Below are 14,958 nucleotides of genomic sequence, written 5' to 3'. Positions count from 1 at the left end.
TTTCTTGGCTTTAGGGTTTGCGCCAAGCTTCTTATTCCCCCTTTCATCTGATTGAACAACCAGTGCAGCAGGGTTTCCCTCTCTGTCACCTCCTCCCCCACCTGGCAGTACCACAACCTGAGGATTAAGATTCTGGTCATCAGCTGGTGGGTTTGGATTATTATCATCCGGCTGTATCTGAACAGGGGGCCCTTGACCAGGTGCTGGTTGATTTCCTGGTCTCATGGTAACATATAATGTTTCAAAAAGATCATTTGTGGTGTCTGCTTCTAATCTTTCCAATTCTGTAGCAGCGCTTAGAGTCCAGTGCTCCCCCATATGCCTGAACTGCTGGCAGGGAGGGATCACAGGAATCTGTACAACCTGCCTTAACTTTGGCCACTATCAGCCACAAATGCAGATATTTTGAGGAAGGACTCCCTGCTGGCACATGGGCCTGTAAAATTGCCAGCTTGCATTTATCAAAGGAGCCTTCTCTTGGCCAGCGGAGCATTTGTTCACAATTTTTAGTTAATTGTTGCCAAGTTCGTCTACACAACGAGATTAATTTCTTAGGAGTCAAACCATTGGCCCATTCATGTTGTTTTTGATGGGAATTAAAATGGGAAAGCACAATCTCTAGGGGAGATGACTGCACAACCTTGCTAACATTCCCTCCCATAATACAATTTCAATTAACACAACAGGCACGCTTGCACACACGCTTCACTCAGATAGAGAAAAATGGTGGTATGGAGAAAAAGAGAATGTACTGTTTTGGTTACTTTGTGTCGCTCAAGCTTTCAATCCCTAGAGAGTTATAGACCTCTCCTTCGGGATGGGCCAAGAGGTCTCCAGTCTCTTGCGAGAGCGCCCCAAAACGGTTTGGGCAAATAAAATTCCACAATTCCCCCAAAGCAACACACGCACTTATAAATTTCACTCACACACACACTTATCCCACCCACTTATCTTATAGCAAGAAAGAATGAAGAGAAAAAAGCGGGCTCCAAGTACCCAACTCGCTGCACCCCCCAGGAGACCGACTTCTATGGTTGTGCAATGAGGCAGTGGGATATTGCACATCTGTCAGTGCAGCAACAAAATGCTGAAGCTTGCACTTACAGAGGGCTTAAGTTCTGCCTACAGAACTTCTATCAGCTCGTGCTCAGACCGGCTGGGCATGCTGAGAAACTATAGCGCTCCCAAAATTCTATTTAGGCATTCCCTGCCCCTTCTAAGTGCCTCCCACAAAGGCTGTCCTTAGGAATCACACTTGGAAAATCAAGGATAGATCAGAGAGAGAGAAAGTATATATATGTACTCACAGTTCCAGCGATGGGTTCTTCCTTGTGGCATGGACACATGACCAATCCCGGTCTCGGCACCAAATTGTTGTAAGAATGCACCTGTAGCACTTGTCAGTCTAAACTAACCCTGTATAGTGTTACCTGTACCTCTAGATTCGTAATGGTCTGGTGTGTGCCCCTTACCAAGGCAGGTAGAATGATAAAGGAAAGTTAGCTGGAATGCACACAGGTTATTTAAACAATAAAATAGTGTATTAGCTAAAGACATGCAAGAAATACAAAACAGAATCCTTACTTCAAAAGAAAAAAAGACAGTCAGTGGTTATATATATATAACCAGGGGTCTTGTTGTAGAAAAAGAGCTGCCGGAGCTCATTAGCATAACTCATTAGCATAACTTATTTGCATATGCCACGCCCCCTGACATCACCGGAAGTGACAGAAGGCCACACCCCCTGACATCACCGGAAGTGTGTCAGAAGGCCCGGCTACTTACCCTCCTGCTTCATCCTCATTCCCAAACGGAATGAGGATCGAAGCAGAGGGCGGGGTAAAGAAGGGGCGGGGCTTCACCACGTGACCGCCCCACCCCCTATTCTGGACTGGCCCAGAGAGATCACGAAAGGCAAAGCCTTCTCTGGATCTCTGAGAGTCAGTGCTGAAATGAAGCTTCTTGCCTTTTTTTATACCATTTTGGTCCCATACATTTCGATAGAGCCATAGAAATCATAAACTGCATCAATTAATTTAACTGCCCTGTTAATTATGGGCCATCATGGCCTAGATGTTCACACATTCCACAGGCAATGGGGCATTCTGATGCTCCTTTGCAAAACAATACAGGATAGCACTCAAATATCTAAATGATAAAGACAAGAATGTTACAATTTCAGGATATTCTTTGTTTGCTTGACTCAAGGCAGACATTTAGGCACTGTCTGATGGCTGCAGGTGAGATGTGGAGTTCTGCATGTAGGCAAGCCTTAGTATTGCAAATATCTTGGCTTCCTCCACTTAATGGCAGGGGCATACCAAGCTTTTATTCTTAAATGTTTCCAAATTCTTTAGGTCTATGAACAATGTCATGCAAATGTTGGTTCCTGGGTAAGAAGGAGGAAAGATATCTTTTTGAGACAAAGGCCTATCGAAATCATGTTGGGGATCCTGTTCACTGTGCTGCTTGGAAAGTTGCAGAAATGGAGGAGAGAAAAAAAACACACCATGATTTCTTTATAAAATTAACTGTATAAATGGGGTGTAAATTTTCTGACCCACTATTTTATTTTTCTCACAACAGTGGTTTGATTTAATGGCGGCACAAAAGACAATTTGGGGGTGCCCCCGGCTACAGCTCCCTCCAACTCTACCCTCTTTTCTTTCCCAGGCGGCCCCTCCTCTTTGCACACCCTCCACTATTTCAACACGGCCATCTGGGAGCGTGGCTGGCAGATGCCCCAGCTCACCTCTTTAATGTACGTGGATGACCAGCTCCTCGGCCGCTACAACAGAGCCACCGACCAGTGCATGCCTCAGTCGTCCTGGATAGAGGAGATCAGCCACGACGACAATAACTTCTGGGCCAGGAACACAGGATGGGACTTTGGCAACCATATAGTCAGAGATCTGATGATTCTGAAGAACCCTTTCAACCAGAGCAGGGGTAAGTGGAGGGCAGGAGGGGCTGCAGACAACATCCTCCTCCGAATCTTCTTATCTAGCAGGGGAGGGGGGGCGCCTGGGGGAGTGGAACCACTGAGAGGGTGATTAAATTGTGGGTGTAGTGATAGCCACTGGCATAGACCGCTTTAAAAGGGGATTAGATTCATGGAGGATCATTCTATCAATGGCTACTGGCACTAATGCTCTGAATCCCAGAGCCAAGAAGCAACATCAGGAGAAGGTCTTGGCCTTTATTCCCTGCTCCCTCTCTCACAGAAATTTGGGGAGGCTAATGAAGGTGTTGAGAAACAGGTTCAGGACACATGAAAGACTTCTTTACTCCTTGAGTAATTAAACTGTGTAATTCTGTACCAGGGGTGATAGTGATGGTCACAAGCATCAATGGCTTCAAAAGGAGATTGTAGTGATTAATGGAGAATAGGTCTATCAGTGGCTACTAAACATGGTGACTGAAGGCAGCCTCCATATAAAGAGTCAGCACAGGGAGGCAACATCAGGGGAAGGCCACGGCCTCTCTGCCCTGTTGTTGGCCCTCCAGAGGAACTGGTTGGCCACTGTGCGAGGCAGGATGCTGGACTAGATGGACCATTGGTCTGTTCCAGCAGGGCTCTTGGGATGTTCTTATGAAGGCCTCGGCCTCTCTGCCCTGTTGCTGGCCCTCCAGAGGAACTGGTTGGTCCCTGTGTGAGACAGGAGGCTGGACTAGATGGCCCTCCCTGGTCTGATCCAGCAGGGCTATTCTGATGTTCTTATGAAGGCCTCGGCCTCTCTGCCCTGTTGCTGGCCCTCCAGAGGAACTGGTTGGCCACTGGGTGAGACAGGATGCTGGGCCAAATGGTCCCTCATTGGTCTGATCCAGCATTGCTCTTCTTATGTTCTTATGAGTAACTGGCTGGCCAGTTTGGTGTAGTGGTTAAGCGTGTGGACTCTAATCTGGGTGAACCAGGTTTGATTCCCCACTCCTCCACATATAGCCGCTGGTGTGACCTTGGGTCAGTCATAAGTTCTTTCTAGAGCTGTTCTCTCAAGAGTGGTTCTGGAAAGAGCTCTCTCAGACCCACCTACCTCACAGGGTGTCTGGTGTGGGGAGGGGAAGCAAAAGGGATTGTAAGCTGCTCTGAGACTCCTTCAGGTAGTGAAGAGCGGGATATAAATCCAATCTCCTCTTCTTCTCTTAGCCATGGTGTGAGGCAGGATGCTGGACTAGATAGACCATAGGTCTGATACAACAGGGCTCTTCTTATGCACCCCTGCCCATCAAGGAGAGTCCCTACTCTTTACCTCTGCATTTCAATGCCCAGCCTCTTGCACCCAGTGACTTTGACAGCTAACAGATGAGAGGTTTGGAGCTGGGATTCATAGATGTCTTCCGTTCAGGCTTGCAGACATGCGGGCGGGGGGGAGGGGAGATGTGGTAGAGCATCTGCTTGGCATGCAGAAGGTCCCAGGTTCGATCCCCAACAGCATCTCCAATTTAAAGGACCAGGCAGTGGGTGATGGGAAAGACCTGTGCCTGAGACCCTGGAGAGCCGCTGCCAGTCTGAGTAGACAAGATTAACCTGGATGGACTGATGGTCTAATTCAGTATAAGGCAGTTTCGTATGTGTTTGTATGTGTTATGAAACACAGTCTGAGCAGCATAAAGATGTAGATGGAGCCAGAAGCTGGCCCTGAAGCAACTAAGTGATAAAACCCCTAAGTGAAAGACTGAATGAACAGAAATATTCTAGCCTGGCATGCCAAGGAAAGTAAGGTAGGTGCCAGGCAAGCCTCGTGTGGGAGGGCGTTCCAAAAGTGAGGTGCCACCACCAAAAAGGCCCTGTCTACAGTCACCTCCTTCCTCACCTCTGAAGGCGGGAGCACAGACAGCAGGTTTTGGAGAGGACCTTAATGTTGGATCCCCAAGCATCGAGAATAAATCCACGTTTTCAAGAAAAGCAAAATTTATTTCAAAGCGTTGAAGACATACTCAAACACGTTCTTTGTTAGAACTGGGGATACACAGTTAGGTCAAGCATAATAAAAGAAATTCAAACAGATACAGATCCAATGAATAGCATTCCCGCTGGCGGGCTAATGAAACGGTTGCGCGCCCAGTCCATGGGAACCAGGCAGAACATCAGACAAAACACAGGTGCAGTACTCATGAGAAAAGCAATAGGCAAGCATTACAGCATCTTCTCCCCCACACAACCTCCAGCAGTTATCTTGTGCATTCCAACGCAGGAGCAGGATGATAGAAAACAAGCCGGGTGCAACAGGGAAAGGATATGTACACAGAGGTCACAGAAAACAGAATGGCAGCTTGCTGACATACTGCCCCCCTTAAAATACACTTACAACACACCTCCCGGGCCGGGCGGGAGATCTCCCGGGCTGGGAGGGAGACCTCCCGGTTTGTCCGGGAACCTCTTGTGGAAATTACGGATCAGGTAAGGGGCCCGAATATCCCCTTCTTCCACCCATTCGCGGTGCTGGGGACCGAAATCAACCCATTCGATAAGGTACCAGAGTTTACCACGTTTCACTTTACAATCAAGGATATCAGCGATTTCAAAATGTTCATCCCCTTCCAAAATGACAGGCGGAGGAGGAGTAGTCTCTGGTCTCCAAGGAGACGGTCCAGGATCCTTCTTCAATAGACTCATGTGAAAGACAGAATGCAAGGCACGTAAATTCTTAGGCAAAACAACATCAACCGCCACATCATTTATGACTTTACGCACTTTGAACGGACCAATGAACTTCCATCCCAATTTTCTGCTAGGCCGCAGCATCTTAATGTTCTTGGTCGAGACATACACAAGATCCCCAGGTTTCAGATCAAACCCCACCACCCTACCCTTGTCTGCCTGGGTCTTGTAAGCAGCCTTGGCTGCGTCAAGTGTTTGGCATAGCAGAGGCCATGCATTTTGCAAGGACATACACCATGTATCAGCATCCCCCACAGGACGTTGGCCCATCCCCTCCAAGAAAGGGAGGGGGGGACTGTCGTAACCAGATACAGCTTTATAAGGAGACATGCCTGTGGAGCTATGGACCGTATTGTTATAACAATATTCAGCAAGAGGCAATAATTCACACCAATCATTCTGTTGATAATTAGTAAAACAACGCAGGTATTGTTCCAGAGTCTGATTAACCCTTTCCGTTTGTCCGTCAGTTTCGGGATGATACGCGCTGCTGAGCCCTTGTTCGACCCCTAAAATGGAAAGAAGTTCCCTCCAAAATTTAGAAACAAATTGGGTCCCCCTGTCAGAAATTAACTTAGCAGGTAATTGATGAATTTTCACCACGTGGGACATAAACGATTTCGCCAACCTCTGAGCTGTAGGCAAGGAAGGAAAAGGCACAAAATGAGCTTGCTTAGAAAACAAATCAACAACCACCCAAATAACAGTGTTCCCTTTGCTCGCAGGGAGGTCAGTAATAAAGTCCATGGACACCACTTCCCATGGTCTCGACGGAGTAGGGAGTGGCTGCAGTAAACCAGGAGGCTTGCCCATCCTGGGTTTAGTTAAGGCACAGGTTTGGCAAGACCTAACAAACAATAAGAGGTCTTTGCGCATTTGTGGCCACCAGAATTGCCTGCGGATGAGTTGCAAAGATTTAACGAAACTCCAATGCCCTGCCAGTTTCGAACCGTGAGCAGATTCCATCACCTCCCTCCTCATCGAAATAGGCACATACAATTTGTCTCCAGAATAAATCAGACCTTCAGGGCTACGGACACAATCAGGTAATGTCTTAAGGGAGGCATCATCCTCAGCAGTAAAAGCAGAAAGATATTTCTGGACCCAGGCCCCCCCTCCCACAGGGAACAGGGAAGGCGAAGTCTCATCAGAGTGTGGAATCGTTCGCGCCTGCGCCCGGGTGACTACGGCCCCCCCCAGATGGGAGGGGGAAAAAACAGAGTCCATGATGATCTCACGCTGACTGTCATGTTGTGGGAGGCGCGAGAGCGCGTCAGCCAGGGAATTAGCCGCCCCCGGGAAATGACGAAGTGTGAATCGAAACTTAGCGAAGAAGTCCGCCCAACGAAGTTGCTTAGCGTTGAGAGAACGAGGGGATTTCAGCATCTCCAGATTCTTATGATCAGTCCAGACTTCAAACGGCAGTTGCGCCCCCTCCAGCCACTGCCTCCAAGTGGAGAGAGCCAGCCGGATCGCTGACGCTTCCTTTTCCCAAATCCCCCAGTTTCGTTCGGCATCAGAAAACTTTTTGGACACAAACGCCAGGGGATGTAACCGACCATCTTCCCCTTCTTGCAAAATAGCGGCCCCCATAGCCACATCCGAGGCATCAGTTTGGACAATAAACTTCTTAGATTCATCAGGGCGCGCCAGCACCGGCTCGGAGGTGAACATCAGTTTAAGTTTCTCAAAAGCCTCTGCGCAAGCAGGGGACCATTTAAGCGGGGCGCCCGGTTTCGTAGCATCAAAACCCTTCCCTTTGGTCTTTAGCAACTCAGTCAGGGGAAGGGCAATTTGCGCGAAATTCTGGATGAAATTTCTGTAAAAATTGGCAAATCCGAGGAACATTTGCAATTGTTTGCGGGTCCTGGGGGGCTCCCAGTCAAGTACAGCCTGAATTTTAGCAGGGTCCATTTCAACCTTCCCCCCAGAGATGCGGTATCCCAAAAAGTCAATGCATGTCTTGTGGAATTCACATTTTGACAGCTTAGCAAACAAGTGGTGTTCATAAAGTCGCTTAAGGACCTGGCGCACCAATTTAATATGCGACTGGAGGTCCTGAGAGTACAGCAACACATCATCAAGGTAAAGGACCACTCCTTTGAATAGGAACTCATGTAGGACCTCATTGATTAGGTTCATGAAGACCCCCGGAGCCCCTTGAAGGCCGAAGGGCATAACGAGGTACTCAAACTGCCCCAAAGGGGTATTAAATGCAGTCTTACTTTCATCCCCCTCCCGGATGCGCACACGGAAATATGCATCCCGGAGGTCAAGTTTCGAGAAGATCTTGCCCTTGGTGGCCTCAGCTACCAAGTCCTTAATTAATGGGAGGGGGTAAGCATTGGACAAAGAAACAGCGTTCAAACCCCTATAGTCAGTGCACAACCTAAGCCCCCCGTCCTTCTTCTTTCGGAAAAGTACAGGCGCGGCGAAAGGGGAGGAAGCCGGGCGAATGAAACCTCGGGCTAGGTTTTTATCAATAAAGTTCCGCAGTTCGACTTTCTCAGCCGGCCCCATCGCATAAATTTTACCTTTGGGTAATTTACAGTCAGGCAAAAGTTCAATAGCACAGTCAGTCGAGCGATGAGGGGGCAATTCGTTAGCTTCCTCTTCGCCAAACACCTTTGCCAAGTCTCTATACTCTCGAGGCAAAGAAGCTAACTCTTCCGGTTGCAAAGTGCCGCAGGGGAACTGTGTGGTCGGCTGGTCCCCCCACGAATCCACCCAGCAGTGATCCACACACTTAGCCGACACAAATTTGACAACCCCTTCTTCCCACAAGATGTAAGGGTCATGGGTAAACAACCAGGGACTCCCCAGTACTAAGTCGAACTGCGATTTAGGGGTGACAATGAAGGACCTGGATTCCCAATGATCTCCCGCCCCCAACCGCAAAGCCATAGTCTCGTGCGTACAAGGTTCCATGGGTGCCCCATCCATCTGAGTAAAAATGATGGGGGACTTCAAGGGGACTATCCCCGCTTCCAGTGCAACTAACACTCTAGGGCTGATGAGATCCCTCCCACACCCAGAATCAATCAACGCTCTTACCCTAACGTGGGTTCCTAGGAGCGGATTCATTAAGGAGACAGTCACGAAAAATAGGGAAGGGGTTTCTCTCACCACCTTGGGCGCAGCATTAGAATGGCCTTGTCGTTTTGCGCCTCTCACAACAGGCCGTTTTCGTTTTCCGCCGGTTCAGCCACCAGCTCTTCTTCAGACTCGGTGGCAGCCGGTTCATTTTCCCCCGAACCTTGGGCTGCCTGCAGAGCTTTGGAGAAACGCGGTTTGGCCATCCCCTTCTTCCCCGACAGCGGTGTCTTCGGGCTTGGGGTAGGCGGCTTGTCCTTGACTTGACGGCTGCCACAATCCACAGCGAAATGCCCCTTCTCCCCGCACTTGAGACAGAGCCCCATCTTCATCCGTAGTTCCCTTGCCGATTCCGACAGGCGTTGAGTCTTGGGTTTAGAGGCACCGACAGCGGCGGGTCTGTTGGTCGTAGCAGCCAGGTCGAGTTTGATGGTGGTGAGCCGGTCTTCTGCATTTTCAGCTTCTTGGGTCCAGGCCATCAGGGAGACAGGGTTGACAGTTTTCAGAACCGTTTCTCGGATTTCTGCGTTGAGACCCAAGCGATACATCTCAGCCAATATATGATCAGGGTAGTCTCGGAGCTTAGCTGCTTGCTTGTGGAATTCCAGAGTGTACTCGCGAACCGACTTCTTGTTCTGGCGGTAGGTCCGGAGGAACGCTTTAGCTCTTTGACTCGCGTTGACATCTTCGAATCTCGCCCTCAGCGCCCACATGAATGCTCGCAAATTCAAAAGTTCCGGACCGCGGTCGTTGTGCAGTCCAACATACCATGTGGCGGCGTCTCCTTTCAGTCTTGCCGAGATGACATCAATGAGACCAGCTTCATTTCGGAACAGGTGTCGACTCTCTTCTACGAATTTATGCACCCTCACCGTGAAGAAAGCGAGTTCATCCGGGTTGCCGTCGAAGGTAGCCTCCAGCAGATCCTTGGGTCTGGGTCGTGGAGGCCTCACCAACGGGCCCAGCTGCCCCGGAGCTCCCCTGGGAGGGAAACCCGGTACAACCGGTGGCCCTGCTGGTATTGGCCTCAGCGGCGGCGGCAGACCCGGCACCGGCGGACCCCCTGGCATCGGCGGCTGCGCAGGCACTGGCGGAGGCGGTCTCACCGGCTGCTGGACAGGTACCTGCTGCGCGGGAACTCCCGGTGCTTGCAGCGGCTGAGCAGGCATCGGCGGCGCGGGAAATCCCGGTGCAGGAGCAACTTGCAACTGCGCGGCGTGTGCGTCCAGGAAATTGGCCATTCTAACGTCCAACATTCCCGGCAGGCCTTCCATCACATCCTGGAATGCCCGCATTAAGTCTCTCACCGAGTCTTCCAGTTCTGCTAGACGTTCCCCGGTAGTTTCCTCCGGGATGGGGTCCCGAGGGCGATAATCCGGGGGTGGGTCGTAGTCCTCTTCCGTTTGGAAGGCTCCGGTGCCCTCCTCATCTTCTGCGTGACCACGCGGTCCCGACGGCTCGAACATCCACTCCTCGAGGTCCTGCTTGGGGCTCCCCTTCTCCGAGGTAGACCCAGGTTCCGGGAACAATCCCTTGTCAAACAGACTCTCACGTAATCCGCTCCCCCGACGGGAGTACACCTCACGGGTGCCTTGGGTGTTGTACATAGTCCAATCATCCTGCTGGTGAGTCTTCCGCGGACCCCATTGCGAAGGGGTCGGAGGCGGCCAAGACAGATGTGCAGGCAGGCGGGGAATCGTTCCCCCCACGGCACCCTCCATCGAGGCTGCAGTCGTGAACACCAAAGACGCGGAGGTTTGTGGGACCGATCCCGAGTCCCCCTCCGTGTTAGGTAGATTTCCCTCAATTCCGCTCATGATCTTGTCAGATTCGGAACGATAGGAAAAGGGAGTTCTAACAATATGTTGGATCCCCAAGCATCGAGAATAAATCCACGTTTTAAAGAAAAGCAAAATTTATTTCAAAGCGTTGAAGACATACTCAAACACGTTCTTTGTTAGAACTGGGGATACACAGTTAGGTCAAGCATAATAAAGGAACTTCAAACAGATACAGATCCAATGAATATCTTTCCCGCTGGCGGGCTAAGGAAACGGTTGCGCGCCCAGTACATGGGAACCAGGCAGAACATCAGACAAAACACAGGTGCAGTAGTCCTGGGAAAATCAATAGGCAAGCATTACAGCATCTTCTCCCCCACACAGCAGTCGTGAACACCAAAGAAGCGGAGGTATGTGGGACCGATCCTGAGTCCCCCTCCGTGTTAAGTAGATTTCCCTCAGTGCCGCTCATGGTCTTGCCAGATTCGGAACGATAGGAGAAAGGGAGTTCTAACAATATGTTGGATCCCCAAGCATCGAGAATAAATCCACGTTTTCAAGAAAAGCAAAATTTATTTCAAAGCGTTGAAGACATACTCAAACACGTTCTTTGTTAGAACTGGGGATACACAGTTAGGTCAAGCATAATAAAAGAAATTCAAACAGATACAGATCCAATGAATAGCATTCCCGCTGGCGGGCTAATGAAACGGTTGCGCGCCCAGTCCATGGGAACCAGGCAGAACATCAGACAAAACACAGGTGCAGTACTCATGAGAAAAGCAATAGGCAAGCATTACAGCATCTTCTCCCCCACACAACCTCCAGCAGTTATCTTGTGCATTCCAACGCAGGAGCAGGATGATAGAAAACAAGCCGGGTGCAACAGGGAAAGGATATGTACACAGAGGTCACAGAAAACAGAATGGCAGCTTGCTGACACTTAACTGGTGGGCTGGCATGGGGCTTCTCCACATTCTCATTTTCCTCGCCTGTAAATTCCTCTCGGGTGGGTGCTTTTCTGTTCTGTAGGTGTTCTTCCCTCTAGTGGTCAGTTAGATATTACATCTGTTTATGTCCGGCATAAAAACCTGCAGTATAACCTAGGGAAATAGGAACCCCCCCTTCCCAAGAAACAGGAGCTTGCCAGTGGGGAAAACGAGTATGTGGAGAAGCCCAATAGTGGTGGAGGTCTAAAGGACAACTTGGTGATCCGGGGAAGTCAGCACAGATTTGTCCACAACAGGTCCTGCAGGTCAACCTCATTTCCTTCTTTGATCAAGTGACAAGTTTACTGAATCGAGGGAATGCTGTGGATGTTGTTTACCTGTAACAACAAAGTAAAGTCTTTGACAGGGTACCCCATGATGTTCTGGTAAACTAGAGGACTGTGGACTGGACTCTAGGATAGTCAGGTGGATAGGGAACCACACTCAGAGAGTTGTTGTCAGCGGTATTTCATCTGAATGGAGGGAGATGTCCAGTGGGGTGCCACAGGGCTCAGTTCTGCCCCCAGTACTTTTCAATATTTTTATAAATGATCAGGATGAGGGTGTGGAGGGGCTACTCATTAAATTTGCAGATGACACCAAATTGGGAGGGGACAAAATGCAAAAAAATGCTGGCCAAAATCACAAAAGTAAACAAAAAAGTATACGAAAATAATAATATTTATAATACCGGGTTCAATAACACAATAACCATGTAACAGGATAAAGCCAAGGTATTCATACAAGAAGCAACATCAGTGCAGAGAAACAAAGTCCCAAAAATGTCAATGTGTCTCACTCCTGTTGTATAGTAACTCCATAGTCCAACTTGACATACATTCATCATAGAGCGGACTCATATAGTTTATAAATTATAAGGAAATTCCTTATAATCTTGAAATCCATCAGCCATAGAAATCTTGAAATCACTAATCTGGCTTCTGTATGTGCTGCTACTGAGATTGGGTCCCACCATAGCCTATTGATTTTTTTTTGGGGGGGGGATATTCGAAACGTGGCAGCTTGCATCCTGATCACGCATCTCTATGGCCTATGGATTTTAAGATGGCTTGCACCCCTCTCCCTCCCCTCCTGGCAGATTTAAAGGGCCCTCCAACTGATCAGCGGACCACATGCTCCCCACGATCAGCTGAAGGGCCCTTTAAATCTTACAGGAGGGGAGGGGAGGGGAGGGGTGGCCAGCATCGGCTGGGCTTGGGGGCGGATTGGAGCAGACATCAAAATTGTGGCAGCTCCACCAGAATTTGTTTTCACCCCCCAAGCCACAAAATCCGGGCTATGGGCCTGACAGCACCTGAGTCTTGTCTGGATTGATCTTCAGTTTATTAGTCTTCATCTAACGTGTTACCGTCTCTTCAGGATTTCCACAGACCCGCCTGAATCAGCTCTGAAGGAGACACAGAGCCGGGTGTCATCTGCCTATTGTGAGCACCTCAATACAAACCCCCAGGCAGCCTCTTTCAGTGTTAGATGGCATAGGAGGGGTGAGAGGGAGCCCTCCCTGGACGCCATAACAGACCTGAAGCAGCACTCCCTCAGCATCCCCTCCTGGAATTGGCCAGTCAAGTAAGAGTTGAATCATGGGAGCATGGTGCCCCCCCACACACATACTGAACTTGGCCCCCTCCTCTCCAGAGGGATGTTGTGGTCAAAAGCTGCCAAGGGGTCCAGGGGAATCAGCAGAAGCGCCCAAATAGTTTGTTCAGTTTTGGATGAGGAGGATCTCCATATTTATCTCTGAGGCCTCTGCCTTGTATCTCTTCTCCAGGGATTCACACCTTGCAGGTGTTCTCTGGCTGCGAACTGAATGGGGATGATCCTACCGGAGGGTTTGTGAAGTACGGCTACAATGGGAGGGACTTCCTCAGCCTGGACCTGGCGACTTTCACCTGGATCGCAATGAATGCAGAGGCCAAGCCCATCAAGAGGAAGTGGGACGCCGAGCGGGACCAAGGGAAAGTCTGGGGGCATTTCCTGAAGGGAGCCTGCGTGGACGGGCTGCGCACCTATCTGCACTATGGGAAAGAGGCCTTGCTGAGGATCGGTGAGGAGGGGAAACAGGGTGGCAGGGGGAGGGTAATTTTGCACCTCCCTCACACCTCAACCATGGAAGCAGGCATGCAGGGGAAAGAAATGGAGGAATGCGCTTCAGAGAACTGGTGGGAGTTGATAGTTTTGTCTGCTGTCATGAATGTGTAATAGAGGCCCCGGTCACATGGGCCTGAAAACGCGGGGGGGAGGCGTGGCTATTTGCGGCAGCGCAATTAGCCGCACAACAACGCAATCAGACGCATCGGCAGCAATCTACGGTTCCAGCCCTCTGCGTGTGTGCTGCAACGCAGACGGCCAGAGGGGAAAAGCCACGCCGGCGCAATCACGCCAAGGGAGTCCGGAGGCAGCCCGTGGCGAACTGTTTGCTACTACCTTCAAGGAGGTATTTTTTTAACACGCATTTTCAGCAGCATGCCACAGGTTGGCCACGGGTGTGCTCCACTTCCCAGATGTTGTGGTGTGATTGTGGCCGGAAAATCCACCACCCACTCGTGGCTCTCCCGCGGCAAATTCGCCGTGTGAACGGGGCCAGAGTTTATTTATAAATCAGTTTTCAACTAACCCCCCCCCCCCAAGGTCCTTTACAACCCTATTCGCTGCATTTTTAAATTTTGAACGTGCTAAAATCAATAAAATGCAGTGATCTGTACATTTCCCTGCAAGTAGAAAACTAGCAAGGAGAGGACTGGACTGCAGCCCTTTTCACTGCACCTCCTCTTGCAGTGGGGCAGGATACTCTAGGGCAGTGATGGTGAACCTTTTAGAGACCGAGTGCCCAAACTGCAACCCAAAACCCACTTATGTATCGCAAAGTGCCAACACGGCAATTTAACCTGAATACTGAGGTTTTAGTTTAGAAAAAACAACTCACACATTAACATCTTTTGTCTTAAAAGAAAAACACCATAACAGAGCTTTCAGTGATACAACGTTTTATTGAAAGGTAAAACTTTGCATTTGGTATGCTTTTGAACAATTAATGTGATTTTTGCTGTAGTATGCATGCTGATAATTTGTCTAACCTTGGCTCATACTTTGTAAGTTTGAGAGAAACACATGCAGCACTTAGGTAATCTGTGAGTCTGTTTCTGGTGTCAGATTTGATATAATTCAAAGCTGAAAACAGCTGCTCACAAGCATAAGATGATCCAAACAAAGTAAGGAAAGCAATCCTTCTATCTTCTCAAGTGTTTCACACAGGTCATAGAATTTATTTTTCCAGATAGAGCTTTCTTGAAATTCCAATAGCTCCATTTCCACATTTCCTAAATCTAACCAGTGTAAGCAGGAAAGATCTAGAGCCTTATTGGAGGCCATTATTCAGCAGCAGCTTGTCCCACCAGGAAGAGGCCAGGAGGCG

General features: G+C 49.4%; 1 protein-coding gene across 1 annotated transcript in view; it reads left to right on the top strand.

Moving 5' to 3' along the window:
* Positions 1 to 14,958, top strand: part of LOC107124072 (class I histocompatibility antigen, F10 alpha chain-like) — a gene marked incomplete at its 3' end in the record, with an annotated part of 78,493 nt that overhangs the window by 13,963 nt on the left and 49,572 nt on the right. The window contains exons 2-3 of the mRNA XM_015427459.1: positions 2,674 to 2,949; positions 13,315 to 13,590. Coding sequence (XP_015282945.1) covers positions 2,674 to 2,949; positions 13,315 to 13,590 — 552 coding nt within the window. The remainder of the gene's footprint in view (positions 1 to 2,673; positions 2,950 to 13,314; positions 13,591 to 14,958) is intronic.

The sequence above is a fragment of the Gekko japonicus genome, unplaced genomic scaffold (assembly GCF_001447785.1).
Source record: "Gekko japonicus isolate JY-2015 unplaced genomic scaffold, Gekko_japonicus_V1.1 scaffold3094, whole genome shotgun sequence".
In the NCBI taxonomy this organism is placed as follows: Eukaryota; Metazoa; Chordata; class Lepidosauria; order Squamata; family Gekkonidae; genus Gekko; species Gekko japonicus.
Note: the sequence above shows the minus strand (reverse complement) of the source record. Positions and strands in the feature narration are given on the sequence as shown.